The 27,659-nt window shown below is 49.7% G+C and overlaps 2 protein-coding genes across 2 annotated transcripts in view; one reads left to right on the top strand and one right to left on the bottom strand.

Moving 5' to 3' along the window:
• The window catches only part of FANCI (FA complementation group I), a 25,458-nt gene extending 8,288 nt beyond the window's left edge, over window positions 1-17,170 (top strand). The window contains exons 14-37 of the mRNA XM_049812450.1: window positions 356-486; window positions 1,124-1,194; window positions 2,119-2,233; window positions 2,620-2,742; window positions 3,871-3,939; window positions 5,196-5,297; window positions 6,113-6,292; window positions 6,387-6,508; window positions 6,903-7,067; window positions 7,624-7,803; window positions 9,124-9,287; window positions 9,704-9,780; window positions 10,250-10,366; window positions 11,107-11,158; window positions 11,756-11,883; window positions 12,017-12,085; window positions 12,214-12,301; window positions 12,609-12,793; window positions 13,420-13,476; window positions 13,555-13,614; window positions 14,331-14,417; window positions 15,448-15,543; window positions 16,090-16,215; window positions 17,049-17,170. Coding sequence (XP_049668407.1) covers window positions 356-486; window positions 1,124-1,194; window positions 2,119-2,233; window positions 2,620-2,742; window positions 3,871-3,939; window positions 5,196-5,297; window positions 6,113-6,292; window positions 6,387-6,508; window positions 6,903-7,067; window positions 7,624-7,803; window positions 9,124-9,287; window positions 9,704-9,780; window positions 10,250-10,366; window positions 11,107-11,158; window positions 11,756-11,883; window positions 12,017-12,085; window positions 12,214-12,301; window positions 12,609-12,793; window positions 13,420-13,476; window positions 13,555-13,614; window positions 14,331-14,417; window positions 15,448-15,543; window positions 16,090-16,215; window positions 17,049-17,114 — 2,630 coding nt within the window. The 3' untranslated portion in view covers window positions 17,115-17,170. The remainder of the gene's footprint in view (window positions 1-355; window positions 487-1,123; window positions 1,195-2,118; window positions 2,234-2,619; window positions 2,743-3,870; window positions 3,940-5,195; window positions 5,298-6,112; window positions 6,293-6,386; window positions 6,509-6,902; window positions 7,068-7,623; window positions 7,804-9,123; window positions 9,288-9,703; window positions 9,781-10,249; window positions 10,367-11,106; window positions 11,159-11,755; window positions 11,884-12,016; window positions 12,086-12,213; window positions 12,302-12,608; window positions 12,794-13,419; window positions 13,477-13,554; window positions 13,615-14,330; window positions 14,418-15,447; window positions 15,544-16,089; window positions 16,216-17,048) is intronic.
• On the bottom strand, window positions 16,744-27,659 carry POLG (DNA polymerase gamma, catalytic subunit). Its single transcript, XM_049812452.1, has 22 exons — window positions 26,963-27,659; window positions 26,431-26,626; window positions 25,809-25,976; window positions 25,387-25,533; window positions 25,096-25,175; window positions 24,464-24,646; window positions 24,171-24,331; window positions 23,841-23,964; window positions 23,546-23,770; window positions 23,284-23,404; window positions 23,018-23,089; window positions 22,782-22,904; window positions 22,400-22,560; window positions 22,229-22,282; window positions 22,014-22,131; window positions 21,404-21,539; window positions 21,074-21,320; window positions 20,859-20,981; window positions 20,383-20,554; window positions 19,902-20,110; window positions 18,631-18,791; window positions 16,744-17,554 (listed from the first exon to the last, which is right to left on the bottom strand). Exons 1-22 carry the CDS (start codon window positions 27,553-27,555, stop codon window positions 17,493-17,495), a joined length of 3,636 nt encoding a protein of 1,211 aa, XP_049668409.1. The 5' UTR covers window positions 27,556-27,659; the 3' UTR covers window positions 16,744-17,492.

The raw sequence follows: 27,659 nt of genomic DNA, 5'->3' as shown, positions 1-27,659 counted from the left end.
CAGAAAGTTGGTATCCGTCAGTCAGTAACTTGTTATACATTCCTAGCCTTGCCTTCCTCCTTGTCCTTGGGCAGGTACTAGGGAGTCGGTGGGGCTGCTCAGATGCCTGTGCTGCAGCCTTTTCTCATACCTCAGTGCCCTCTGGTGGGGTGAGGCCCTTCAGCCGGGTTGTGAGCATTTTACACTTTGTGCCTGCACCAGAACTCAGATTTTTTTTATGCTCTTCCTATCGTGACCTCTCTGTGTAATGGAAGGGCTTTGATTATTCTGTAATTGTTAGCTCTATAGACATCTTTTGCTCAGGCTTTTCTGGCCCCTTGGCAGCAGCTGCTCCTTTTGTTCTTTTATTTTTCAGACTTGCTGTCCAATATTGTAGTGTCTGCTCCTCTTGTGCTTCAGACTTCATCCTCCAAAGTTACAGAGACCTTTGACAATTTGTCCTTTCTGCCCATCGACACAGTGCAAGGGCTCCTCCGGGCAGTACAGGTAAAGCTTTGCATTTCTCCATGAATATCCTTGCTAGTTTAGTTCCAGTGACAGCTCTAGGCCACAATTATATGCGTGGTCTAATAACCCTCCTTGTAAAATAAACCTTCATACTTTGCTGTAGGTTGTTCGGTGTAGCATGGAACTGTTCTTCAAGCATGGATTTGCATGTGCCCTTTAGCAAAAAGCATATGGTGCAGTCTGGCATGGTACTGAAACTGCTCTGTGCTGACCTTTCATCTGGAAGATGCCCAGATGCTACACACTGTCAAAAACTAAGTATACAGTGTTTAGCTGAACAGCTGTAGCTGTCACATTGATTTTTTTCCTTCCAAGCTCCATGTCACTATGAGATATTGCCCTCGCATTAAACTTTTACCTGCTTTGTCCAATCTGGGGATAACAGTTCTTTTCCCAAATGCTTGCACAGTGTCCTCACTAATCTGCTAGGGTGTCTCACTGCTACAGTTTTCTGGGTTTAATTTTATACTGTTTTAAAATGTTTTGGTTCTCCTACTGTACTAATGACAGTATTGGAAATGCAGGGCCAGATGGGCCTGAGGAAGATGAGCTCATATGCCCCAAGGGCTTGGCATGCCTTAGTGCTTTTCTCTCCAAAGTATATCTTCCTTTCCAGCCTCTGCTCAAAGTCAGCATGTCAGTGAGGGACTCCCTGATACTTGTTCTCCAAAAAGCTATCTTTTCCAGGTAAGCTGGGAAGGGAATTCTTTGAAAAGATTTCTACAACTCATTTATGTTTTTGGAGCAGAAGTATTTTTTGTTTGTTTTGGCTAAGTGTCTTCTTACTATGTTCTTCCCATAACTAGATGGTGACATCTCCTACCCCTTTAGCCTAGAACTGTAATACAGTCACAGCTGTACTGAACTGAGAAACAAATCCCAATCCCAGCTGAATAGGCTTTGGAAATTCAGAAAGCTGTTGGGAGCTCCAAATAAGTAGGCAAAATTAAAAACAATTCCAACATGTGTCTACACAGCTGAGTACCTCCAGATGCTAGGGAGAGTCTGGAAGGAACCACTGATCAGAATGCTGAGCTGCCACCTTCCCTCTGATCCCATACAAGGTGGTAGAGTAGTAGGCTTGTTGTCTTGGTAATGCTTTGAGCAAACCAACCTGCTGTCTTCAAAATGCTGTGATCATAGACTGGATTTTGTTGGGCAGTGGCTGTCTGGTTCTGAATGCAGAATTCATAATTTAGGATTATTATTCAAGGCAAGGGACTTGGTCTTGGGAAAGACCTGGGGTTTCGGTGAGCAAAGCAAAACACCAGCTTTTTGTGAGGAGTTTTCCAACTCTGAGCTCTGTGAGACTCTCCCAGTTTTCAGGGGGACATTTAATGCTTGGGTCTTGGTCTGGGGCTCTACCTCTGTGAGCATTGCAAGGACAGAAAGGAAATAGAATGTTGTGAGAGCATAGAGCAAGGGCGTTCCCAGCAAACTGCCAAGCTCTTTACTACTTGGGACTGCGCTGCCCTCTTGGGGAATACAGTTCCACTGGGCCCAGTCACTTTATTTGTGGACCCTTTTTCATTGCTGAGTTGATCTTGTATGTTCTTCTGAGCTTCTTGCTTCCTTTTTTCCTTATGCTTCTCTTTCCTCCCTGACTCGCAGGCAGCTCGATGCTCGTAAAGCTGCGGTTGCTGGCTTTTTGCTTCTGTTAAGAAATTTTAAGGTTCTGGGCAGCTTGTCCTCTTCCCAGTGCAGCCAGGCCATTGGTGCCACTCAGGTAAGTACTGTTCTGCAGTCCCTGGTGTGGATGTATGAGACAGTCTTGTGTCTAATATGCACTGTTTGAAACAACTCAAGAGCAGAGTGTTTCCCCAAAATGGAAATATAATTTCAGTAAGGATTAGTCCTGGAAGGAAAGCTTTGTGAAGTGCAATGTGCAAAGAGAAGCTGGCCTAGGGATGTTGCTTCTCAGAGTCATTCTCTCTTACAGCACCAGTATTCTGGGGAGCATTCACACTGCTCCATGATGATGATAACGAGCCTGGCAGCACACTAAGGACTATTTCAATGATTGTTTAGGGGCTAGGCCTGTTATCATCTTGCTTCTGTGTTGCGATATTTGAGAATTGTAAGCAGTATAATGTGACTAATATTCCCTCTCAGGTCCAGGCAGATGTTCATGCCTGCTATAATTCTGCAGCTAATGAGGCCTTCTGCCTTGAAATCCTGGGCAGCCTGAGGCGATGTCTGAGCCAGCAAGCGGATGTTCGACTCATGTTATACGAGGTAAACACGGTTTCTTCAATCTCCGTTTAAACAGCCACTAGCTCTGCTGTAGTCTGGTTCTACTGTAGCCCCAGGTAAATAATGATCACATTATTGTGGCAAACAACCTATCATCTCAGTTATGTTCTTCACGGGACACATGTACCAAGGACTACCTTTTTTTTTTTTTTTTTTTTTTAAATCCTTCTGCTTCTTTTTATTTTGGACCATTATAAGCCCAAAGACGCATTGATGTATCTTCCTCATCTCGTGCATTGCTTAAAAGCAAAAATGTGTCAAAGTCTCTCTTCCTGTGGTGTGGCCTAGGAAATGGGAAGCATGTTTGATGACCAGGAGGAGTTCTATAACAGGCATTGGATAGATGCAGAGTTGCTGGGAGTTAATGATGGGCTTGGAAGAAAACCCTGACTGGAGAGTGTGGGGAAACCTCCTTAGAGACTGCATCAGGAAACTATCTTTTCACCTCTTCCTTTTGCAAGTTTCTATAAAGGCTTGTTTGCCCCTTAGATTTCTTGTGACATTTCTTGTGACAAGTGGCCTAATATAAAGAGCCATTTTTGGGTGTGTATCTTAGCTCCTGAGGTAACTGGGGTACAAGCTTGAGGGAAAAAAACTGTTCAGGTCAGACAGATTTTGTTTCCTTCTTGACTTGGTTAGACTGACCTTTGGTGAGCTGCAAGTTTTGGTTGTGTTCATCACTGTTGCTATAAGACTTGTGCTTGCTTTATCCATCCACTGAGTTTTCTCCGTCTGAAGGATTTTTTGCCTCCTACAGTTTCCCCACTGGCTTGTTTTGCCTTTGAAGCAGGATTTCACAGTTTGAAGTTGGATCTAGTGCTAGTGTTAAATAGCAGTGAAAGTCACTCTGGGCTTGATGCCACCGCTGCTAGGGAGATACAGCCTGTGAGAGGGCCCCCGTGAGGAAATTCATACTCTTTCTGATTCATACCTTCTTTCTGTCGTGCCTTCGCTTTGCCAGGTATGGGGTTTTACACTGAGCACATTGTTACTTTCTCATGGTTCCTTGCAGTGCCAAAGGGTCGTTGCTGTCTTATAATGCCAACTTATTATGCACCCGGTTCATTTTCTTTGTTGTGTAAGCCAACAATCTTTCCTTCCTGTCTTCAGGGGTTTTATGATGTCCTTCGCAGAAACTCCCAGCTGGCTAGCTCTATAATGGAAACACTTTTGTCCCAGGTAAAGTACTGCTATGTGGCATGGCTGCAGAGACTAAGAATTCTGCACTGCACCCGGTATGGCAAGCAATGCAGGTTACATATTGGGAAAATAGTTCTCCCTTACACTGGAAACATGTTTAAGTGTTGCAGCACTTCTCTAAGGAGGTGTTCAAATCCCTGCTATGTTGAGAGAGCAGACTAGCTAAACGTCTGGAGACTGGTTCATATCCTGTCACAGAGTGGAAGAGAAAGGATCTCTTGGAGCCCTTTCCAACCCTTCAGTTCTGAGATGCTGTGAGAAGTGTGAGCCCAGAGAAGTACTTTGTGCGCTCCCTGTTCCTTAGCAGTGCACAGCAGTTACCCTCCCATACTTCCCCAAGGATGTGTGCTGACACAGTGATTATTATTGCTGTCCTCCCATCAGGAGAATACCCAAGTCCATGTAGGATCTGGGAGGATTAACTCATCCCCCAACAGTGTTGCTCATGGCAACAAGACAATCACATTTCCTCAATCCATTGGACAGGCTGTGCTTTCTTTGAAACAAGTAATTTTCTTTCCTTTAATCATCCGTAGAGTTCATGCTGACTAATTCTAGCTTTCCCATGACAGTATAGGGCCTGAGAAAGGAAGATGAACAGAGCCAAAGCAGCTTTTGTGTAGCAGAGGGCAATTAATGGGAACCTGGTGTAAATATATAAAATTTTATAGCATCATTATGTATATAACTTGGCCTGTTTGGTTCTGATCCTGTATCAGTAGTCAGCTCATATCTCCTTCCTCTGGTATGCCACACAGCCAGGAACCGATGCAAGCATGGTCTCTCATGGTTTTGTTGTAGTGGCAAGTGTAGCCTCCATAACTGTCTGCACCCTTAGGCCAGGAAGCTGGATGCCGTAACAGGGCCAAGCATTCAGTATGGGTGACAAGCAGCTGAAGCAGTTATTTTTCCTCGCTGTTTAAAGGATGGGTAGCACTGCAGGTCAAGTGTAAGTGATGTTGCATGTTGAGGCAACACAACAGCAAGTGGTCAGATAAACTTGTTCTAGGGCAGTGACGAGTCCCTGAGAGGTACATAAGCAACTCAAGAGGGGATTAATAACTAACAGAGCAGGTGACGTGGCTCATGTACGTGTACAGTCCCTTTACTATAGTGCCAGTTTTCTTTCACTCTGTAGAAGGGAGTACAAAGATTATCATATTCTGTTTTCAAAGAACTTAAGAGGCTCAGTTACCAAGTAACTGGTTATTTTTATTTCTTGTTTTCTTTGGCAGATAAAGCAATATTACTTGCCCCAGCCAGACCTCCTGCCTCCACTGAAACTTGAGGGATGTATTATGGCTCAAGGAGATCAAATCTTTCTGCAAGAACCACTGGTAAGAGCTATACTGGCTGGCCACAGCTGCAAGCTCATCTGTTCCATAGCATTTTAGTTGTACTGCTACATAAGCTGAATACCTTGAGTTTCTTCAGCCTCTTCTAGCCTGGAGCAATTATTTTAATGACAATAGAGCTGGGCTTCTCACCTCTGTCTCAGGGTATCTATTAGAGCTCTGCTAGCATAGTGTTTTAGGGGACCTGTGTGAAAAATGCTCTAGGAATAGTGTAGATCTGTTATCCTCTATTGAGCTTACCCTGTTGGGGTTTTTTTCCCCTTCCTTCAACTTAATTCCACATAAAATAGTCGTGCAATGTGTGCATAGCAGGAGGAAGAATCTGCCCTTTGGTTTTGCTCCTCTGAAAATGTTGGAGATCAGACCTCAATGATTCACTGGATTTCTGAGGGAACAATTTCAAATTAATCACTTCGTTTTCCCCTAAGGAAGCTTCCGTGTTGTACTGCAGTAGCTCATGCAGGAAGGGAGCAGACACTTCAGCTAGAGTGAGAGCCCTTTTGGAAATTCCCTTTCCATCTCTTTCAGCAGTTGAGGTAGCAGTGGGAGTTAAGACTTTACATCCCATATAGGAAAGCTGAGGCAGACAACGTTGTCTGAAGCTAGAACTGTGTAGCTGTGTGTAGGATTATAGATCCCCCTCATTCTGGGAATGAGGCATATTCTTGAGACTCATGTGAACCTCCAAAGGCAGCTATGGCTCTTTGCATCCAACTATAATAGTCTGGCCTGTGTCCACTTCTGCCAGTGACCTCCAACTAGAAGGCTGAGTGTGATTGTGTGGCTGCTTCCTTCAGGCCCATCTGCTCTGCTGCATCCAACACTGTCTCGCCTGGTATAAGAGCACAGTGCATCTGTGCCAAGGAACTGAAGACGACGATGAGGAGGAGGATGTGGGATTTGAGCAAAACTTTGAAGAGATGCTAGAATCTGTCACACGACGAATGATCAAGAGCGAGTTGGAAGACTTTGAACTGGTAAATCAGATTTTCAGTTTGACTCAGTGGAAGAAGACACTGAGTTCTTGTCAGGTTTTGAAAAGATTTTTCACTTGTTTCCTTTACCTCTTAGGACAAATCAGCAGATTTTTCTCTGTCTTCTGGTGTTGGTGTAAAGAATAACATCTATGCCATTCAGGTGATGGGAATTTGTGAGGTCCTGATTGAGTACAATTTCAACATAGGGAATTTCAGGTAAAACATCAAATCTTACCCTCCAGCGCTAGCTGTGCTATACTGTGCCTTGCTCTTTGGAGTACAGCCTTATTGCAAGCACAGGATAATAGTGCAAACACAGAATCAGAATGATATTTTCTGAGTGTGAGTGCCTTGTGACACAGACATTCACAGAACCTTGGGGAATGTCTTCCTTTTGAATGTCGTGTGTTGTGGGAGATGGGATGTGACATTTTGTAGAAGAGCAGGTTAAGGAGGAATGGAATGCACTGTTAGGGAGGCAGGGAGATGTCATATGTCATGGTTTTATCATTTAGAAAGTGTCATTGTGTAATTTGGCAACTGAAGCTTCTAAATGGGAAACTATAAGACTGGATTTTCTCCATGAACGTTTTCTGCCACTTTATTGCAGTAAGAACAAGTTTGAAGATGTCCTAGGCCTGTTTACATGTTACAACAAACTCTCTGAAATCCTGAAGGAGAAAGCTGGAAAGAATAAATCTACCTTGGGCAACAAAACTGCACGAAGCTTCCTGTCCATGGGTTTTGTATCTACTCTGCTCACAGCTCTGTTCAGGTGCGAAGGTGTCATGTCTGAAGTAGCTTTAAGGCCTTTTCACAGGCTGCTTTCATGGTATCTGCATGCTGGCTGTCTTGTGCGCTGCATACACAGTACAGGCATTTTCATTTCTGTAGAAAGCATGCATGGTAACAGCACTTGTTGTCTGGGGAGCATCATAGTCCAGACAAGAACCATAGCTGTGCAACTCCTGGTATTGACAAACCAGCTTTCCTGGACCTTGCTTATGACTTGTAAAGACCCTGGAGGGTCTCTACTCTTCCAGTCCCGGGCCATTCCCCAGACGACAAACTCCAGTGTTGAGCTCAAGTCCTTTATGGAACAGAGCCAGACATCAATTCAAACCATGTCTGTTAGTGTGTTTGGAAAGGCTGGTGGAATTTTCTATTCTCCAAGTGTTCACTACAAGCTACTAAAACAAAGGGTCTTTTCCACCCTGAATTCAGCTAATGATTTTATTTGTAAATGCATATTTAGACTTTGAATCTCGTAGGCCATCCCCATGCTTTTTCAGCACATCTTCAATTCGCTGACAGTGTTCTTGATTCTTCAGGGACAATGCCCAAAGCCATGAGGAGAGCCTGGCAGTTCTGCGCTCCAGCACAGAGTTCCTGCGCTATGCTGTCAGTGTAGCTCTGCAGAAGGTGCAGCAGCTGGAGGAGACAGGACAAACTGATGGGCCAGATGGACAAAATCCTGAGAAGATGTTTCAGAACCTCTGCAAAATCACACGGTGAGTCACTGTGGCATGTGAAGACAGCCCTAACAAGCAGCAACGCATTTTGGGGATTTTTGATTCTCAGGTAGGGTTTTGAAAGAAGAATGCAGTCTATAACTGTTTCAAACAGTTATTGTTACTGAGTTCAGATCATTGCCTTTCTTTGCTCCTGAGAAATCAAGTGGAGGCACTACAGTTTCTGTGCCAGAGTGAGTGATACAGTTGTAATAACAGTACTTGGCCTGGAAGAACCAAATGCTGTTGAACTCTCATTTTCAGCCTCTTTCTGACTTTTGGTTCATCACTCATTGTCACAGAGGAGGTAGGATGGTTACAGGCTGGACTCTTGAGGCCTCTGGGATGCAATGAAGTTAAAATTAACTTACAGCTACAGTATAAAACAGATGTAAGAGAGACACAAGCTTTAGAAAACATTTGTTTAGGACTTTTGCAAGATGCTTGAAGACATTCATGCATCTAATCCTTTGGAAATCCAAGAATGTGAACCATGTAAATGTCTCTTGGGATCTAGGTCATATCTGCATGGGGTCTTTTCAGATCCCAGTCAGCAGAGAGCACAAAATGCAAATTACCCCTGCCATGAATAATGCCTGTTTTGTGTCTCGCCCCAAATAATAGAGGCTATTTTTGCTGAAGTCATTAGGACTACATGTGAGCTACATGTTTTGCGTGATTGGACATTGAAACAGAATAAGATCATCTATGCAGGCGACAGAACTAATGAGAAGAAAGGAGCAGGAACAAAAAAAAGGAAGAAGTGGGCTTAGGGCAGCGGGGAAAAGATGTTTGCCTACAAATAGAAAAGTCTCCTTTGGGCCAAACAATTTTGCTTTCTTCAAAGCTTTTCACTTTGCTTTGCCTGCCTTTACCTTTCTGATTTTATTTGTATAGAGCCCTATAGTGATATCTGACATTTCAGAGATTCAAACTGCCAAGAGAAAAGCTCTTTTTGTCACTGACAGATTTGACACCAGTGGTCAGTGTTTGGGTAGTCTGAGAGAAGGAAAGCCAGGTGGAAGAAATGAATGTATAAAGATGGACTTGAAATGGGATTGGAAGGTCCCTTGGCACCTGGAAAGAATTAAATTATTTAGGTGTGCACGATGAATGCAGTAGCTGTTTTGCTGACATTGAAACAAACTCTTAAAAATTGATCTCTTCTTCCACTTTCCTATAGGAAAAGGACCTTCCAATTTAGTTATATTAAAAATATGATCCTTCGAGTAGAATCTGTGATTAGCCCTGTTCTAGTTCTTGCACTGTGCAGCCAGCTTTACTGGAGCATGTGATGTTAACTCATCTCCCATCCTGCAGGGTTCTGCTTTGGAGATACACTTCAATTCCCACTGTTGTTGAAGAGTCAGGGAAGAAGAAGGGCAAAAGCATTTCACTTCTGTGCTTGGAAGGTTTGCTGCGGATCTTCAACACGGTGCAGCAGCTGTATACTGCCAGGATCCCTCAGTTTCTACAAGCCCTGGGTAGGCACATGATACAGTTCTGCTCTGGTTTCTAGCATTCATGTTCCAGCCCATGTGTGGGCAGTTAGGGACCCAGTGCCCTTTATCCATAACTAGGGAGAGAGGGGGCTGGTCCTTGTCTCTCAGTAACAAGGTGGGCTTAGTAGCATTGGTTTTTCACACCAGAGGCAAGTTCCAGAGATATCTTTACCTGCTTTTATAGAGCTCTTAGTCTGTCAGCAGAGGATAGTTGGGGTCTGATATAGCATTCGTCTATTTGAAGTTTGCCTTTAACACATTTTTGTGCTCACCATGGTTTTGCAGTCTGTATTCCTCCTCTAGCTGTGAGCAGTTGCAGTCTTTCCCACTTTTGGAAATAAATCCTGTATTCTGCTCTTGGCATTTAGCTTTTTTCTGCACCTCTCTGTCTCTGCCAGATATTACTGATGGTGACGCAGAAGAAACGGATATTAATGTCACAGAGAAAGCTGCCTTCCAGATCCGACAGTTTCAGGTAAGTACCACTGTGTGCTGCAAGTGTTCCAAAGCAGTGGTAATTCTGGCAGAAAATGCTGCTAGCTCTCTGTTGCTTGACCACAGGATTGAGTATGTGATAGCAACTGTGACACTGATTCACTGGCAGTTCAGAAAAGTTTCTGATTCTTAAGGAAAGCTTATTCAGGGTGCTGTGCAGAGTTGGATTGAAGTGCATATGTATTTACAGAGCTATAGGGTCCTTCAGTGCAGCATAAACTTACCTGAGTATTGTAAAAGTCACAGTGAATCATATGCAGGCCTCTATGTAAGCACTGATAACAAAAACCAGCACTTGCTCTTTAGAAGAGTCCTTTTTTTTATATTCTTTGTCATTCTCCTTGTTGCTGATTCCTTTATCTGCTGCAGCTTCTGGTTATTTGTTTCTTAAAATAGCCCTGCAACAAGCATGCACACTCAGGGACTCTGTCTTTCTTTCCCATGATCAGAGGTCCCTGGTGAACCAGTTCAGCAGTGCTGAAGATGACTTCAACTCCAAGGAAACACAGTCACTCGTCACAGTTCTCTCCACTTTGTCCAAACTCCTGGATCCAGCCTCTCAGCAGGTACTTCACAACCTTCATGGGGTGGCAGGGATGGATGCTGTAGCCATACGTGTGGGAAGAAGATTATTAGATTGAGTTGACATTTGAGGGCTCTGACGTGTGTGTGTGTTCTGCCTTCTCCTGCAGACCAGACCATGTCAAAGTGACAGTTTTGTTACATTATCAAGCACACTCCTGTCTAATGCCTGCAAGGACAGTTAAGAACAAGTTGTCTTCCCACCCCACTCCTGCACGTTCTGATCCTGCCTTTGGCCACATGGAGTCCGAATGACTTGTTCGCCTGAGCAGGGACTCCAAACAGAGCCTAGTTGTGGTATGGCTTCCACATGGGAATAGAGCCAAAAAAGGCCAGCAGGCTTGTGACCAGTCCAAACTGTCTGAGTGCCTAATTCTTTCCATGCAAGGAGGCATTTTCTAAAGTGCCTCCATTTTACAAGCTAGGGACTGCACTAAAAGCGTGCCAGAAGTCTGGAGTCATCATTTACCTTAAATTAAATGGAGCTGTTACTCTGTCCAAGGGAATGTATAGCCATTCCCCTGTCCTGGATCTCAGCTTTTCACTTGTTTTTAGGCTAAGTGTCCCTTGTGAAACTTCACAGAGCATGGCTGGGTGTCTTTCTGCCAGAAGGGGACTCTGCTCATCAACCTTTGCTGTGATTGTCTTGAATGTTTTTTTTATTATTAGTTTTGTGCTTTAAATTCTGTTTCAAAGCCATGATATCTTTTCTCCCCTGTTACAGTTCCTTCAATTCCTGACTTGGACAGTCAAAGTTTGCAAAGAAAATGCTCTTGGTAAGTAAGCTTTGGGGAACATGTTTAGATGTGATGTGTCAGGTCTGATATTAGACCCTTAGATGCTCTGCTGTTGTCTGTCCCGTTTTCACCTCTTTGTTACAGATACGTTCAGGTCCCATTCTGTGGCAAATTGCCATGACATTGTGGTTATTAGCATGAGTATTAGGGAAGAAACTCCATCTCTATAAATAGCATTGCTGAAGAAAGAGAAGTCACTTACTTGACTTTTCTCCCTTGTTATTTAGCACATCTGTTGCTCAAATCTGGATTTATACTCTGGAAAGATATTACTCTTGCCAGAGTTTGTATTGCGCTTCCTCAGTGCTTCTGGTCATCATTTTTCTACGAGCTGAGGGCTCTGGTGTGCCATACTTCCCCTTGCAATATTACATGGGATGCCCGATGCTGTAAACTCTGCTTTTGTAACTGCAGTATTTTAACAGAATTTTCACCTACTGTGTACGTTTCTGGGAATGCAGACTGTTAAATCCATACTGAATCTGAGACTCTCCCTCAATGAATGTCTGATGTTCCTAAATAGCTAGGGGAGCTCTGCACCTGGTAATGTGTTGTTTTCTTTTCCCTTCCCCACAGAGGATATTGCTTGCTGCAAGGGTTTGCTGTCTCTGCTCTTCAGTCTCCATGTTCTGTACAAGAGTCCTGTCAGTCTGCTGCGTGAACTCGCACAAGACATACATGCTTGCCTGGGAGACATAGATCAGGTATGATACAGAGGCAGCCTAACTCTTCGCCACTTAGTGCTGTCAGGGCAGAATTGAGTGCATCTCTGGTGCAAACTATGTGGCAGCAGCTAAAGTTTTACTCACTGGAATTTGTTTTCTCTCTTCCAACTAGGACGTAGAAGTGGAGAGTCGGTCCCATTTCGCCATAGTGAATGCCAAGACTGCAGCCCCTACTGTTTGTGTGAGTCAAAATACTGTGTATGGAACAACCTGTAGTGTCCAGGGCTAATCTGCTACAAGCGGCTTGTAGATTCCTGTTGTGCCAAACTCCTCCAAAAACCTGTTTTGTTATCGGTGTTTCTGTCTTAGCTGCTGCTTCTGGGTCAGGTGGATAAGGTCCTTGAAGAGGTAGATTGGCTTATCAAGAAACTCACCAGTTTGGGATCAGATACATCAGGTAATAAAAGTGGTCCATTTCTTACTGTTACACCTTTGTCAAAAACAGATGAAGCTAGAGAGCAGAAAGATATTTGGGGATTTTGAGGCAGCATCATCTGAGGACTGGTTAAATTCTCCCTTGAGCTGGTTCAACATGAACAATGTTAAGATAGAAAGTGTTGTCACAAAATCCCTCCAGTGATTGTTTTCCCTGTGCCACACTGGTGCTTTGTGCACCAGATGCAAAGGTGGTCTTTTGTGCCTCCCACCTGCATGACTGGATTCATTAGACACACCTTCACCAGGTATTTATCTCTTTCTTCTAGAAGACTCTTCTCAGGCATCAGAACAAACCCAAGCTCTGGAGAAAGGTGTAATTCTGCAGCTGGGAACTCTACTGACAGTTTATCATGAGCTGGTACAGACAGCACTCCCTGCGGGGAGCTGTGTGGACACGCTGCTGAGAAGCCTCAGCAAGACATACGCAATTCTCACCTCCCTCATCAAACATGTGAGTGCTGCTCTGCTGACAGTGGGCTGGCTGGGCTCTAAAAACTTTTTTCCCCATCTGCTACAGCAAGCTCACAGTGACCCCTGGCAGCAGCTATGCTCAGAACTGGGCTGTTGATCTCTTGCAGGAGCTGAGTCCTTATTCCGTTGGCTTTTGTACCCTCAATTTCATGACCTTTCTGCAGCAGTGATAGTTGTACCAGTGGAGATAAAGGAAAGATTTTCTCCAGCTGAATTTGGCTGTGTGTGGCTTGGAGTGGCTCTTCCCAGTGTATCTTGTAGGTTCCTCTGTACACAGCTGTGTGCCACAACGAACAGCCCTAGTGATGTTCTGACAGTGCTCAACAATCCTGCCCTTGTCATGTTCCCATCTAAGACTTGAAGTGTTGGACCTGGGGGAACTGGGCCACGAAAACAGGCAGTGGACCTAGTTTGAGACAAGGTGGTGAATTCTCTTAGCTCTCTCACAGCTCTGGAATGCAGATGTGGCCTTTGGGATATAGCAAGCCACTGGGGAGGATAGTTCTTGCAAATCCTGCCCTCCCCACTGTGCCGTTAAACAAGCTGCTTTGAGCCCTGGCTGGAAACAGTGTACATAGAAGAAACTCTCTTATGTTTTTCTTGCAGTATATCCAAGCTTGCCGCAGCACCTCGAATACGATTCCAGGAAGGCTAGAAAAGCTGGTGAGTGTGAGCAAATTGCTGGAGAAAATGGCTTATTGCCTAGAGTTGGGAGTAACACCAACCTCTGCTTCTTTGCAGGTGAAGCTCTCGGGTTCCCATTTGACCCCACAGTGTTATTCATTCATTACTTATGTACAGGTAAGGCCTAAATTAACTGTGGCAAAATCACAGTCAGTCTATTTGGTGCTGCATGGTGTATCAGCTGCAATACATGGGCACCTTTGGGAATTATTAATCTTCTTTACATGATTTGAGTTTCTTATATTTCAAGCTTTACTGTGTCAAATAATAGTATAAGATATTTCAGCACCATTGGGGCCAAGTGTGTTGATTTCTGCTTGAACAAGGAAGGAAGACTGTTTGGGGAGCTGGTTTTTAGCTTTTATTCCACCCCCCCCCCCCCGCCCTGTGTTAATTTTTTTTTTTAATGAGATTAATGCTGCTGTTAATGACAATGGCAGATAAAGGTCAACAACACTGCAGTCATAACAGTGTAAAGTAATGTCAGTGACGAAGACTGCAGTGCTAAAGATGGGATTTAGCTGTTTGGAGAGGAATTGGGTGCTTGAGTGAGGAATTATACAACAGACATGGCATGCTGGGTAAAGTGTAGTGGTGTGCAGAGCTACCACTCCTGGGGGCTTCTCACACATATGTATTTCTGAATGTATAAATTATTAAATTAGTTTTTCTTTCCTTCTTTTTTTGAGATTACCCCCAATTCCATTCTTGTATCTGTCATCTAGCTGGTAATGCTGTTAGCTGGCCAGAGCAAAGACTTCTCTGGCCTTACTTGGCAGGCCTTTCTTCCCTGCTTACCCTCTAATGCCCCATCTTTTGGCATCCTCCTTCAGAACATCCACAGTGAGAGCTTAAGCTTTGCAGAAGAGAAGAAAAAGAAGAAGAAAGAGGATGAAGCTGCTGCAATCTCCACAGTCATGGTAAGATTGACTCGCTCTCTAATAGAACATGGGCTGTATTTGAACTTGGGGATCATACCTCAAGGTTTGTGTTACCTGGTGGCTTCTTATAGATCACTAATGACAAATTGTCATTTGGGCCTTTTAAGTAAAAATCAAATTTAGTCTATCTTAACTTCAGAGAAAAGTCTAAAAAACCCCAAACAAACAAATAAAAAAGCAACCCAAAAAAACCCACTTTCACTAAATGCAACCTAAAAGCTCACAGACATGAAACAAAGGTAAAGTCTGGATAGTCTGTCTTGTCTGATATTCTATAATTTGGGGTAACCTCTGAAATTACAGAACTGGGCTAATTTATTGGAACCAATACTGCACTCTGTTTAAGTGTTTCTTGTCAGTACATTTAAAGTAGTGCATTCCATTAAAGTAAGGCAGTTGAGAATGACTGGATGGTTTGTTTGGGAGCAAGTGAGCAGGCTGGCAGGTTCCTGGTCTTTTATGTCCTTTGTGCTCCCAGCTAGCATTTCCTCTGTCTAGTCGGTTGTCCCAGACATTCCTGTGATGTTAAGTGTTTAAAAACCACAAGCATGATCTTCCTACTGTTCCCTGAATGTATGGAAATGGGTTGAAATGCTGTGTTTCCTTTTACCACTCTGTCACCATGAGGAACAAACATTAGTGGTGGTAAATAAACAGGGCAAAAATATGGTGAAACAGCAACGTGTTCATTGCCTGGAAGGTGTATGCTTGTGATGCCTTTGCAGAGCTGGAGCAGAGGAAGTTTTGCTCTGATGGCTGTCAGGCACATCAGGGCTGTGGACTGCAGGCAGACTATAAAACAATACATGGGAAAGCCTCACTGCAGAACCATCCTGGGAGTCAATTTAAAAGCAGTAGCAAACTAGCAAGGCTTACTGGGGCAGGACTGGTATGGAGCAAGGCTACTGAAGACACTTTTCTAAACTGGAGTGTTGTGGTCTTCATGTCATGCTACAGCATTGTTGTTCACTTCCAAATCTGACCTGTCACCCTCCTTTCTGCATTTCAGGCTAAGGTGCTTCGGGACACCAAGCCAATCCCAAACCTGGTTTTTGCAATAGAGCAATATGAGAAGTTCCTTATCCATCTCTCCAAGAAATCAAAGGTAATGTAAAGCAGAGCTCTTCTGTGACCTGAATTCAGTGGAGCAGTGGCATAGTGCAGGGCTAGTGCTGTTCCACCTTTTAAAAGCTCCACTGCTGCTCTAATTAGGAAAGCCTACGGATCTTACCACTCTTCCAGCCTTTGCCCAAGCTCCTGGCCCAACACTACTGAACTGCTGTCACACTGGTAGCAGCAGGTGTCAATGGCAGTAGTGCCTGTGACCTAACATTGCATGGTAAGTTTCTGCTCAACCAGAAACTCACACCTAATGCCAGCTTCCCTCACCCTACTCCCCTGTCTTGTTTCATAAGGAGATAAATGTACCACGATGAGATACTACATGAGAGTGAGAATAACTGGTAATCACATGGCTCACTGGATTGTATGGGGCAGGTGTTTTTTCATCTACCTTTTGCTTCAGTCCTGCATCATTGCTCTGATGGACTTGGTCCCAGTGCTGTACAAAGGACCAGGCAGGGTAGACAACTAAACTAAGATGCTAATGGCATAATGTCCTCTCTCCCTGGTTTCACCTTTGTTGCTGCAGGTGAACTTGATGCAATACATGAAGCTAAGCACCTCCCGGGACTTCCGCATCAATGCATCCATGCTAGACAGTGTGTTGCAGGAGCATAACACAGAGGATGCTGAAAATGAGCCAGACAACAACCAGGTCAGAACTCCCTGCTTTTACCAATAGGTTTCCCCCTCTTTTGAGGCCAACTGTATTTGTGAGCTGTTTAGGTATATGTGAAATCAGGACAGTTTGTCTTCCCTGGGCTAGCTCTCATTTTAATACTAAACTAGTACAAAGGAAGGAACAGTTAGTCTGGCTAACGTTTCCTACATGCTGCCTCTGCCTTGTGAATGACCTTTATTTCCATGCACCAGTTGTCTCTATCTCTGGTCTTAGGGAAGTGAGACTCCTCTTAAGGCCTTGGTGTTTGCCTTAGCAAGCAGAGAGGTCTATCGGCGTTACCTCTGAGGACCTACTGGCTGGCCAGGATCATACCTTTGCAGCATAATGCAAAGTGGTTTTGCACCCAGGTTAATGTTTGTAGATAAACAGCTGGCAGGGCAAACTCTGCAAAGCATCATTCTCCTCAGACCCATCTCCTCTACTAGATAGTGCTGGTGAAGGTAGCGCAACCTGTGTTGGATTAAAAAAAAAAATAAAATAAACAATTTACTTTGCTGATTGTCCAGGTTTTTATTGGTGCTTCTGTCCATATTTTCCTGAGTGTTTCAACAAGGCAAAACCCAGCGCAAACAGTCCCTGTCCTGTGCCATTCGTAACCTGCCATCTAAGTTCCAGCATGAACTGGGGGGTCCACAGGGAAAGTCTCAGTAGGCGAGAGGAGTCCCAGTCAGGTCATTTTGTTAGGGAGGAAAAAGAGCTAAATCCTATTCTGGACATCTGGTTTCTTGCTTTAGGTAAACATTCCTTAGACTAATCACACAAAAACAATTACAGTCTGTACTGCTACTCTCTCGCTCCCTCTCCAGAGCAGCGCAGCAGAGCAGACAGCCGAGAACCAGGAACCCAAAAAGAAGAGACGGCGAAAAAAATAAAGCTGAGGTTGCCGCTGCTGCCTCCTCCCACAGTGCCTGTTCTGTGGCAGACTAGCCTTGGTCTTGGAGAACTGCGTGTATGGAGACAATGGTTTGTTGTTTCTCTTCCCAAACACTTAAGTCTTCTTCCTTCATGCCCATGGGTGTGCAAACAGTGACTCTAGCCCGTCTCAGGTTTTACAGACGGCTACTGCCCTCAAAAGCGCCTCTGCTATTTGAATGTGCTGCTATCAAAATCTTGCCCAGGAACATCCCTTCTTACAGAAAAAAGGAAACGGAGTGACCAGGATCAGTCCCTGCCAAAAGATCTCCTTCTGAAAGGACAGCCAGGGTCTGGCACGCAGTCTGGACAATTGTCATTCTGGCACTCTAGCGTCATCATTTCTTCTCCAGCGAACCTTTGGTTATTTCAATTAGCTGATATATATCCAGTGCTTCTCCTGGAAGACAATGGGACAATCAGTTCCCTGCAGTACACTTGGAGGCTGCATAACACAAGAGTGACGGGTCATGATTTGCTTTAGTTCAGAGCATGTAGCACAAAAAGCCCTAAATTTATTCAAACTTCTGTTTTGCGTGGTAGTGTGAAGTAGGAAGCTGGAAACACGAGCTGTTCTGCCTTGGAGTTGAAGCTTGCCGCTGTGTGCACCTCCTGAGAAGCAAGAGAGGTGGCAGCTTCCTCTGGTGAGGCTGGATTTGCTGTTATGTTTTTGCTGACCCTGATGCGATGCACTTGTTTAATTTGCCTTGTTCTTGGTGAGAACAGAATTGCCCTTTTTGCCCTCAGAACACAAATCCTGTTTCTGAATGTACCCTTTGCCTGTAAGACTCCTAATAAAGGTTACCTAAGGGTGGAGTGTCCAGTGTGTCCAGCAGCTGAAAGAACAAATCTGAGGGCACGTTCTTCTTATCTGGAAAATGCTGCCGCATATTGAGGAGGAGCAGAGCTGTTTAAAGCAGCTCCCAGCCAACAGTTAAATGGTTGCGTGCAGCAGTTAGAGGGTTATACTGAATGCACGCAGGGACAACTGTGGGCCTTAGGATTGTTGGGGAAAAACACAGCAATGCCAAGGCAGTTCTCTGAACAAAGCTGTGCTGGGCTAAGGAGGAGTGGGGAAGCAGAGAAAGCAACAGAGGCTGGAAAAGTTTGGGTCATTTCAGAGAAGGAACAATTCAGTCTTGGGCTGCGTTAAAAGTGCGCACGAGGGGCACAAAGCAAATGTGTGCATGGGATAACCAAGCCAGGCCCCGCTCATTACTCAGAAATATTTGGAAGCAGCAGCCCAAAGAACTCGGGGATTGGGAAAGGAAAGAGGGGTAGAGAGGGGCTGGCAGCAGGGTGGTGGTTGCGCTGCAGGGCAGACAATGGCTCAGGAAGCAAGGGGCTCATGAGGTGCCTCTGCCCCAACAGATAAGCTCTTGGGGAATGACTGCTTAGGCCAAGTGCTCTGCCTAAGCTGGGCAGGCTTGTGCAGAGGGGATTACAGGGGACTTAGCTTGCAAGGACACCACTCACCTTGAGGGATGCCATACTTCTTCTCCATCCCAGTTGGATTTGATGGTGTCACACAGTTCATGGTCACCTCTTTCCTTAAGCACTGGTCAACATCCACTGCGCTGAAGAAAGCCACTGACTGTGGCAGATCCTGGAGCCCCAGTTTGTAGGCAAACATGCACCTGGAAGAACAACAGACCAGGTAGGATAGTGCTACACACCACCCTTAGCCTTGTCGCACCTGGCTCTGATCAGCCACAGCTTCACAAAACATTGGCCAGCCATCCCTAACAGGTTACTTCACACCCCTGTCACTCAGCAGCTGGAAGACAAGGTGCTTTTTAAGTACTGGGTAGCAGGAGGGTCAAGCATTGCTAAAGTGGATGTGGGAGGAACAGAGTAACAGTACTTTGAGCCTCCTCAGAAGAAAGGGAGAACCCAGCCCTTCGCTGCTGGCTAATCCTCCCAGGCAGAGCATATGCTGGATTTTCCCAGCAGGAAGCCCTGTGCTCGCAGGAGCCGGCACAAAGGCACAAACCTCAGGGCGTCTGCCCCTGCTGCGCCTGCTGCACCGGCACAGAAAGGCTGTTTGCTGCATCCCTGCCTCAGCTCAGGAGAAAACAGCTCAGCTTTGGCTGGCTCCCGTATAACCAAATACCCCACAGCACCGGGAAAGAGGATTTGGCAAAGCTGGCTGTGCTGGAGCCAGATCGAAGGGACCCCTTTGAGGTCAGCAGCTTTCTAGGCTGAGCTTAACTTTGCATGGCACAGGGAAGCAGCGGGAACGCCCCACGCTGCGGAAGGGGCAACAGTGCTCGTGCTCACAGCAGAGACAACGAGCCATGCCCCTTGCTGTCCCCTGAAGGCAGGGGGGAGACAAGGGACGGGGACAGTTTCAGGCTCCCAGCTGCTCAATCAAGCCCAAGGGCTGCTGCCACGCGACAGCCACAGACCTGAAGGGAGCAGGAGGCGATGCGCTCGCACCCCAGCAGAGCGGAACAATCGGCCCCATTGCTGCAGGAGCCAAAAGCTGACGATATCCCCCTCTTGCCAGCACATTATCCCTGGAAATCGAAGCTGAGGTCCATTTATAGCTACCTGAGCCACGCGTGAAAGAACTGCAACCTCCAGGGCTGCCAACTTCCCTTGAGCAGAAGAAAACTGCTCTGCACCAGCTTGCTGCGGGCAAAGCTAATGCTTTTGCTGTCACTCCAGTCCCTTTAGCTTGCCCTGTCCCATCCCAGAGGCACAGGTGCTCATCCCCAGGAGACACCACGGCTGTCACATCTCACCTTGTGAGGAGGTTGGTGATCTGCAGGGCCAGGGCTGCCCGGTAGCGATCTTGCTGCTGGACCAGGTAGCGCACCTCATCGTGGATGCTGATGCAGAAGCGCCCGTTGATGTCAAACTCCTCGAAGAGCCACTTCATGGCGACCAGCATGAGGTGCAGGTAGTCGACAGCCGAGCTCTGTACCACCCAGTTCACTCTGCTGGTCAGAAACTGGTGAAAGGAAACACAGACAGATACTAAGAGAGCACAGGGGTCCAGGGCCTGGTCCTGATACAGGAGAGTTCCTGGGAGAAGTCTGTTAAATTCAGGGTTGTTGCGTTTTCTCGATGGCATGCAGATAACAAAAAGGGACAGTGGGTTTTCTGCATGGCTCCCAAGACCCTTCTGGGTCTCCAGCATCTGAGAAGGGCTGAACATGGGGTTGCCATTTTGGAGAAGACAAGCAAAGCTGAGAGCTCAGCAGCAGAGAGCTGCATCCTTACCTCCCCCTTGGCCACGGCGGGCTCCAGGGCCCTGCTGATGTGACAGCCCAGCACCGGGGTCTGTGGGGAGGGGGATAAGGCGATGCTCTCCAGCTTGTTGAACATCTCAGACTCAGTGCCGCCAGCCCACACTCGGTGCTCCACGATATTCCACTTCTTCTTCCTCCGGGACCTGGCATGGCAGAGGGGACATTTGCTGGAAGTGTGGGAGAAGGCTGCAGGCCCCGTTTGAGAACCTCAAACACTCCCTCCTGGTTTGGGGCAGCTGGACAAGCCCCTGCAGCTGCCTGCTGCTAATTGCTCACCGGGAGAGCCAGGAAGCCCCCAGATCAAACCTACTCAGCCCTGGGGGAGCAGGGAGGGAGGACTGGGACTACCCAGCCCCATCTCCCTTCTCCACCCACCACCCACCGCTGCAGCTCCTTCCACCTCGCACCCCGATGTCACCAGAGTCATGCAGGGTTGGAGCATCTCACCTTTTCATGGCTTCTCTCTGGAGCCGCTGGACATCCTGGGCTGATACTGATCCATCCTCCGCCCTGTCCATGGCCAGCTCCAGCTCCCTCACCAGCCACTCTCCCTCCTCAGAGAGACGAAACCTGGAGGGGAGAGTGACCCATGCCCAGGTCCTGGGGGACATCACCACCATCCCCGTCCCTGTTCACCCTCCGCCTCCCCAGGCGGCACCCACCTCCGGACGCCCTTGGTGACCGCGTACATCTGCTGAGCCTTCTCACGCGCCTGCTGCTGTGTCAGCCGGTGGTTGAACTGCATCAGCAGCCGCTCAGCGAAGGGCTGCCCGGCTCCGTAGATGCGCCCATAGTTGAAGACTTTGGCGTGCTCCCGGCTGATGCCCACCGTGGCGGCCGTCTTGCTGTGCAGGTCTGTCGCGTTGCTCTTCTTCCCCTGCAGAGTCATCCAGCCGAAGGCTGTGCAGCCTGCCAGGTGGGGAGCAGGGGTTGGACACCCAACGGGACCAGGCTAAGGGGGTCACCCCACTACCCAGCAAACCCCAGCTCACCATGCATGCCAGCGAAGTGCGCCTCGCCGAGGACAGCAGCTATCCAGAGCTCCTGGGAATCCACGTCCGCACCCACCAGGGAGTAGCCAGGCGGCACCTGCACCATGGCTTTCAGCTCACTGCCCACCCGGTCAGCCTGTGGGACACGATGCCCAGCTCAGCACAACCCCTGCACCTCCCTCTCCTCCTCAGCAGCACAGGAGCAGCCTTCCTCCCGCAGCTGCAGTGTGCCGGCACACCGCTCTCCATGCCCCTAAATTTTGTTCTGAAAGTCAAAACCAAGTTTAACACACACAAGTGGCATCATCCGCGTGGTTACTTCCCCCAGGCTCCTCCGGTACAGAAGAAGGGGAGTTTGGGGAAGGACAGAAACCTGTACTTCAGTATTTTCTTCTCCTTTCACCAAATTTTGAAGCTCAGGAGCCTCTGCTAACTCTCCCCCTCTCCCGAAGTCAAAGCACATCAGCAAGAGAAGGGCCCCAGCACCAGTCCTGCTACCTTAAACCCCACCATCCAGCCCAAACTCCTCCAGCCCAGGCTGCTCCCACCAGTCAAAAACACACAGAGGATGCCCCAAAACACCCCTGCAAGGACCTGAACATGGCCATACCCGGGCATTGCTGGCCGTCAGCCACGTGGGCTCCACTGCCCGGCGGGTGATGGTGCCTGCAGTCACCACCTGCGGCAGGATGGCTCCATAATCATCCTCCTCATTATAGTCGGGGTGCCTGGGACAGAGGTGAGGGTGAGCATCATCCTGCGAGAGCCCTCTCAGAGTGGCGTAGAGGGGACCATAGTCCCAGCTGGGGCCGTTCCTCCCTGTACCTGGTCACCACGCGAGGCAGCTCCCCTTTCTTCAGCCACACCACCATCTGGGAACTGAGGGGACACGCAACAGGCAAGATGCTGAGCCCCTCACGTCCGCACGACCTCCCCCAGCCGCAATGAACCTCCACCCACAGGGATGACGCAATTCATCTGAAGGCAGCTGCTCACCTGATCCGCTTGTGAGCGTTCCTCCAAAATGAGATCATTTTGTTAATCTCGAGGGCTCTGGTCCCATGAGTGCGGCCCACAGCAGCCCGCAGGGTGCCGTCCTCCATCTGGGGTAGGAAATCCTTGGCAAAAGGACTTCCCACATTGTTATCGTTACCGTCCTTTAGCAGCAAAAGAGGTACCAAGGCTCAGTGTGCCACCGCTCCATATCAGTAAAGCTCTGTGCATGCTCCTGCCCCAGCTACAGAGATACATTTCCACCACCCAATCCCATGGGACAAGATCACGGGGGTCCCAGAAGTGCTGCAGCACTGGGGTGACAAGCAAGGGACCCATGGTGGCCGGGGAGCCCCAGGAAGAGTCCCAGGAGCACCCAACTTGCCTTGTGAGGCAGCTTGAAGAACCAGCACCCAGGGATGTTGACATCATTGTAGGGACCATTGCCGTAGTGGTACAAGGGCTGGCTCCTCACCTCTACCGGCCTGCACAGCTCATCCATCTCCTCCTGCAACCAGCAATGCGAGGTGATGCCAGGAATGCCCCCAGGTATGGCGGGAGGGGGATATTAAGGAAAGAGAGACTAATCTGCCAATGCACCATGCAGGAAACTCCGTTTACCTGCACCAGGCTCTGGTCTGCTCCGCCCATTTTCTCCTCTACATCCACCTCCAGCTGGCTCAGCTCCTCCACCTGTGGCAGAGAGGGACTGTGGTGGAAGCCCGGTCAAACACCAATTTTCCAGTAACTTAACACTTAACTAAAGGAAATTTCTTACTTCCAGTCCCTGGACCCATGCACGGGTCTGGTTTTTGTATGCACCCTTGGAAGAAGCCCAGCCCCCAACATCTCCCTCCCACTGAGGGACACTCTATCCCTTCCTTCACCTTCTGCCACATCGTGCTGCCATCCATCACCAGCAGTTCGTCCTCCATGGCAGCCTCCGGCCCCGGGGGCTGCTCCTTGACTTTCTCCAGGCAGTGCTGCCTGTACAGGTACTCGATTACCCTGGCAGGGGAAAGGACAGGGCTCATGCACCCACAATGGGGACTGAGGCTCCAGGGCAGCACCTGGGCAGGGTCCCAGGGAGCTCCCAAACCCCTCCGTGGGGCAGCCCCCAGCTTGGCACCCCACTATGTCCCCCCTCACCTGTGTGGGCAGAGAGGGCCCTCTGCCTCTGAGGGAGCTGCCGGCAAATTGTCCTGCCGCCCCGGCACCAGGTAGCCCCAGCCATGCTTCTCCGAGTAATGGAGGGGGAAGCCATCCCAGGCCAGACGCATCAGCTTTGGGGTCACCCTCATCTGCAGGCTGATGAGGCTGGGTCCTGGCACCCACCCTGCCTCCTCCAGGCGCGGGCACAGCTTGCGGTACCAGCTGGGGAGCAGCAGGGATGGGTCAGAGAGCACAGGACAAGCCCTGGGGACACCCAGGGTCCCCAACTCACCCTGGGTGGCCCGGCAGGTGCTGGAGTCTCTTAGGTTGCAGCGCGACCGTCTCTTTCAGACGCTCCAGGCAGACCTGGCTTGCAGGGGCTTTCAGCTCCTCATCCTCACCGGGGGGACCAGGGTCTGGTGGGGCAAGGAGGACTGGCTGGCAAAGAGCCCTCCCTGCTGCCCCACCAGGGAGAGGGACCTTGAACCAGCCTCCCACCACGTGCTCTAGCACAGGGACAGGCCAGCAATACTTCACCCTGCCACCACCACCGAACCACATCCCTTCTTCTGGGTGCCCGTGGGAAGGCATCCCTCGTCCCCATGGGACCACCTCCGCTCACCTTCCTGCCACTCCTGCGCAGACCTGTCTGTGCCCACCACCGCTGGGGAGGCTTTGCTGTTCCCATCCTGATTCTTCTTGTTCTTCTTCCCTGGATTCTTCTTCTGCTTAAACTCCTGCGTGTCCCACTCCAGATCCCAGAGCCAAGGGTCATCCTTGTACCTGCCAACACGCTGTTGTCACACCACAGCTTTGCTCCCGTCCCCAGCACCTGCCCGCAGCCCCCTGTGGACCACCCGGCATCTGGTCTCTGTCCTGTGAGCAGCAGGACCTGCACCCCCAGCCCATGGGTACCTGTCCTCATGCAGCAGCTGGCAGGCATCGTTGGCCAGGTTCATCAGGGACTTCTTCATCTCCTTCTGCAGCTCCTCATAGATGTCCTGAGCATCGTCCAAGTACCTCTTCCAGTTCCCATTAACCGGCAGGTAGGACACCCCCATCTCCAGCATCCCTGCAAATGTCACGGGGTGGGGGCACCTAGAGCCCGAAGCAGTGAGGAATGAGATGTCTGCTGGAGGGGATTTGCACTGGCAGCACCAGACTATGACAGACATGAACGTGTCTTCACCTAGAGTTTCCCAACCCCACACAACCCTCAACGCTCTTCCCCTAAACCCGTAAGGATCCCTGTATCTTCCATCTGCCCTGCACGTGAATTGCTGCCTTAAACAACTCTGTGCAATAACTCCAAAACTGTATCACTCCGATCTGCCTCATTAAGTCTGCTTGCCTCCTCCAGCCACGCTGTGCTGCTGCTTATTCCTTCTCATCTACATAGATGGGGGGTTCAGGGCCTCCCAACTCCCAGTGCCACCCCAAGGACAAGATGAGCCGCATCTCATCGCAAGAGGGACTGCCATCGTCCCCACTGCCAGCCAAGCCCGCAGCCCCTTGGCCAACGCTGGCCAGAGCTCAGCGGCTCTCACCTCTCCATGAAGAGCGGCAGCTGCTGCTGAAACACCTCATGGGTAGCCCGGACATCGTGGGCGCAGTACAACATCAGGTCCTGGGGGCAGAGGCAGGTGAGAACAGGCAAAGCAGCCACCCCTCTGCCAGCGCAGGGCAAGGCACCAGGGCTGCGGGAGAATGGGGGATGTCCCAGCCCCAAGCACACCCAAAGCCTTGCAAGAAAGGGCAGCAAAATGGAAACCACCCCAGCAGCTGCTCCCATCTCCGGCTTCCGCTGCCTCTCGGGATGTCGGGATGGCCACCCGCACCTGGAAGTTACTCCTGATGTCGGCCATGGTCCCCTTCACAAAGAGTTCCCGCGCCTCCTTCTCCAGCGGCTCCCCCCCAACATAGAGCGCGTGCACGTCTGCCAGGTTGTTGATGCTGCTGACGTGCACCCAGTCCCATGAAGTGACCTGCAAACAACAGGGGGGTTAGATGGTGCGGGATGAGGACTGGCCGCAGCCAAGATCAGGAGAGGTAAAGGATGATGATGCTGTTCCATTTTAAACTAAGTCCACCTCACCTGAAAGGCACTGGGAGAGCTTCACCCAGCAGAGCTGCTCCAACAGCTCCTACACTGCCAGTACAGGAGCAGATGGTCCCAGTACAAGAGCAAACAGTCCCATTACAGGGTCAAACGGTCCCCCACCACCCACGCCACTGCCAGCGGCTCAGCTCTCTTACTCACAGCTGGTCCCTCCGTTTTGTTGCGCGTTTTCTTCATGTGCTGCTTGACCTGTTGCACTCCCTTCCTCTTGCCATGCTTGGCAGCCATCCAGAGACTGCGCTGGAAGCCCGTCAGCCCCGAGATAGCCATGTGCATGCTCATGGTGTCCAGGAAACGCACCCGGGAGCCCTAGGACACACCGGAGAAGAGAAAAAGAGATGGTTTGGGACATGCTAGATGAGAAACGTGCTGCCAAACGTCCTGCAGCTGCCAGCAAGCACCACCTTGTATTATAGAGCTGCAAGTCCTCTGCTCAGGCTGCTTCTGTCAAGCCAAAGCTCTGCCTCCCGGCACCCCTCTTCTGAGGGCTTAGAGCATCCCCAGCGCAGGCTGTCAGCTGCTCAAAGGCTCCTGCCACGTTCCCAGCTGCTACCCTGCGGCCTCCAACAACTTTATGGGGTGCAAGACTATCTCCCCTTAAAGAGATCAAACCTCAACCTGTTCTGCAGGACGAGGCAAGCACAACCCTGGGCTATCTGTGCAGAACAGCATCTGCCAAAAATAACCCTGAAAAGCCAGTGCAAACGACTATCCGCATAACAAACTGCAGCTGCTGGCACAAAGCAACAGCACCACGGACTACCTGGATGAGGTACTGCTCCTTGATGAACGCCCGGTCGAAGGCCACGTTGTGCCCCACCACCACTCTCTCTGGCCAGTCCTGCTTGCCGGCACAGCTGGTGCCTGCTGGGCTCTCCAGGGGAATGAGGTCAGCCAGGGTGAGGTGGCTGGACCAGGAGTACCGCTGCTCCAGCAGCCGCTTGCTGCACCACGAGTACCTAAGGAGTACAGGCAGCAACCCCCCCCCCCGCACCGTAAGAAATAAAGTAGGGGCTCCTGGGACCAAAAGTGCCCGCTGTGACATGCGGTGTCAAGCAGGATCCCACCCGTGGAAGGGAGGTGACCGACCCTGGGGAGCACTGCACCCGCTAACCAGGACGCACGTCCCACACCCCAGAGCCACACTTTGGGCCTTTGCTGTGTTTTCCCCGCGAGCCGGCGGTGGCTCGCAGGAAGAGGCTCCGCTCGGGAGCAACCCCGTCCTTCCCGAAGCCGTGAGCTCCCACCACCACGACGGGCGCGACCCCAGCATCGCAGCCGGCACCGCGTCTCACCAGGCGTGCGGCGAGACCGCCACGGCCAGCGTCGGGCAGTGGCCTTCAGCCACGCACACCTCCACGTCCAACACCGCCGCCCGCTCCGTGGGGAAGTCGACGGCTTCTGCTCGCCCGTCGGGGCCGTAGCGGGTCCAGCCGAGCTGCCAGGCCCACTGGGCGGGCACGGGGGGCAGCTCGCACCGCAGCAGCTCGTCGGCCGCCTCCAGGTAGGGCAAGCTCTGCTTCTGCGCCAGGAGGCGAAAATGCTCGTCGATGTTGTCCCCGTACATGTGGGGCAGCTGCAGGTTCACGTCGGGCAGCGTGGAGGTCTCCTTGCCCCACAGGTCGTGGCGCTGCAGGTGCTCCACGCTCCTCCGGATCTCCGCCGCCGAGTAGCGTACCCGGGCCCCCCGGAAGATCTGCTCGTGGAGGGTCCTGGACAGCATCTGGATGTTGAGGGGGTTCATCCGCCGCTGGCCCTTGTCGGGCTCCCCGCTCGGGCTCTCCGGCAGCGAGCGGCCGGCGGAGGAGCCGGAGGCGCAGCGCCGGGGCTCGGCGCCGCGGGCCGCGGCGCAGCCCTTCGCCGATCTCCTCCAGAGCGAGCGCCTCATCTCCTCCGCCCCCGGCTCTGGGGACGCGCCTCCGGCGCGGAGCTGCTCCCCGCGGCCGGCCGGAGCTGCAGGGAGAGAGCGACGGCGAGGGGCGAGCTCGGCAC

Source organism: Accipiter gentilis, chromosome 10 (assembly GCF_929443795.1).
Source record: "Accipiter gentilis chromosome 10, bAccGen1.1, whole genome shotgun sequence".
NCBI lineage: Eukaryota > Metazoa > Chordata > Aves > Accipitriformes > Accipitridae > Astur > Astur gentilis.
Note: the sequence above shows the minus strand (reverse complement) of the source record. Positions and strands in the feature narration are given on the sequence as shown.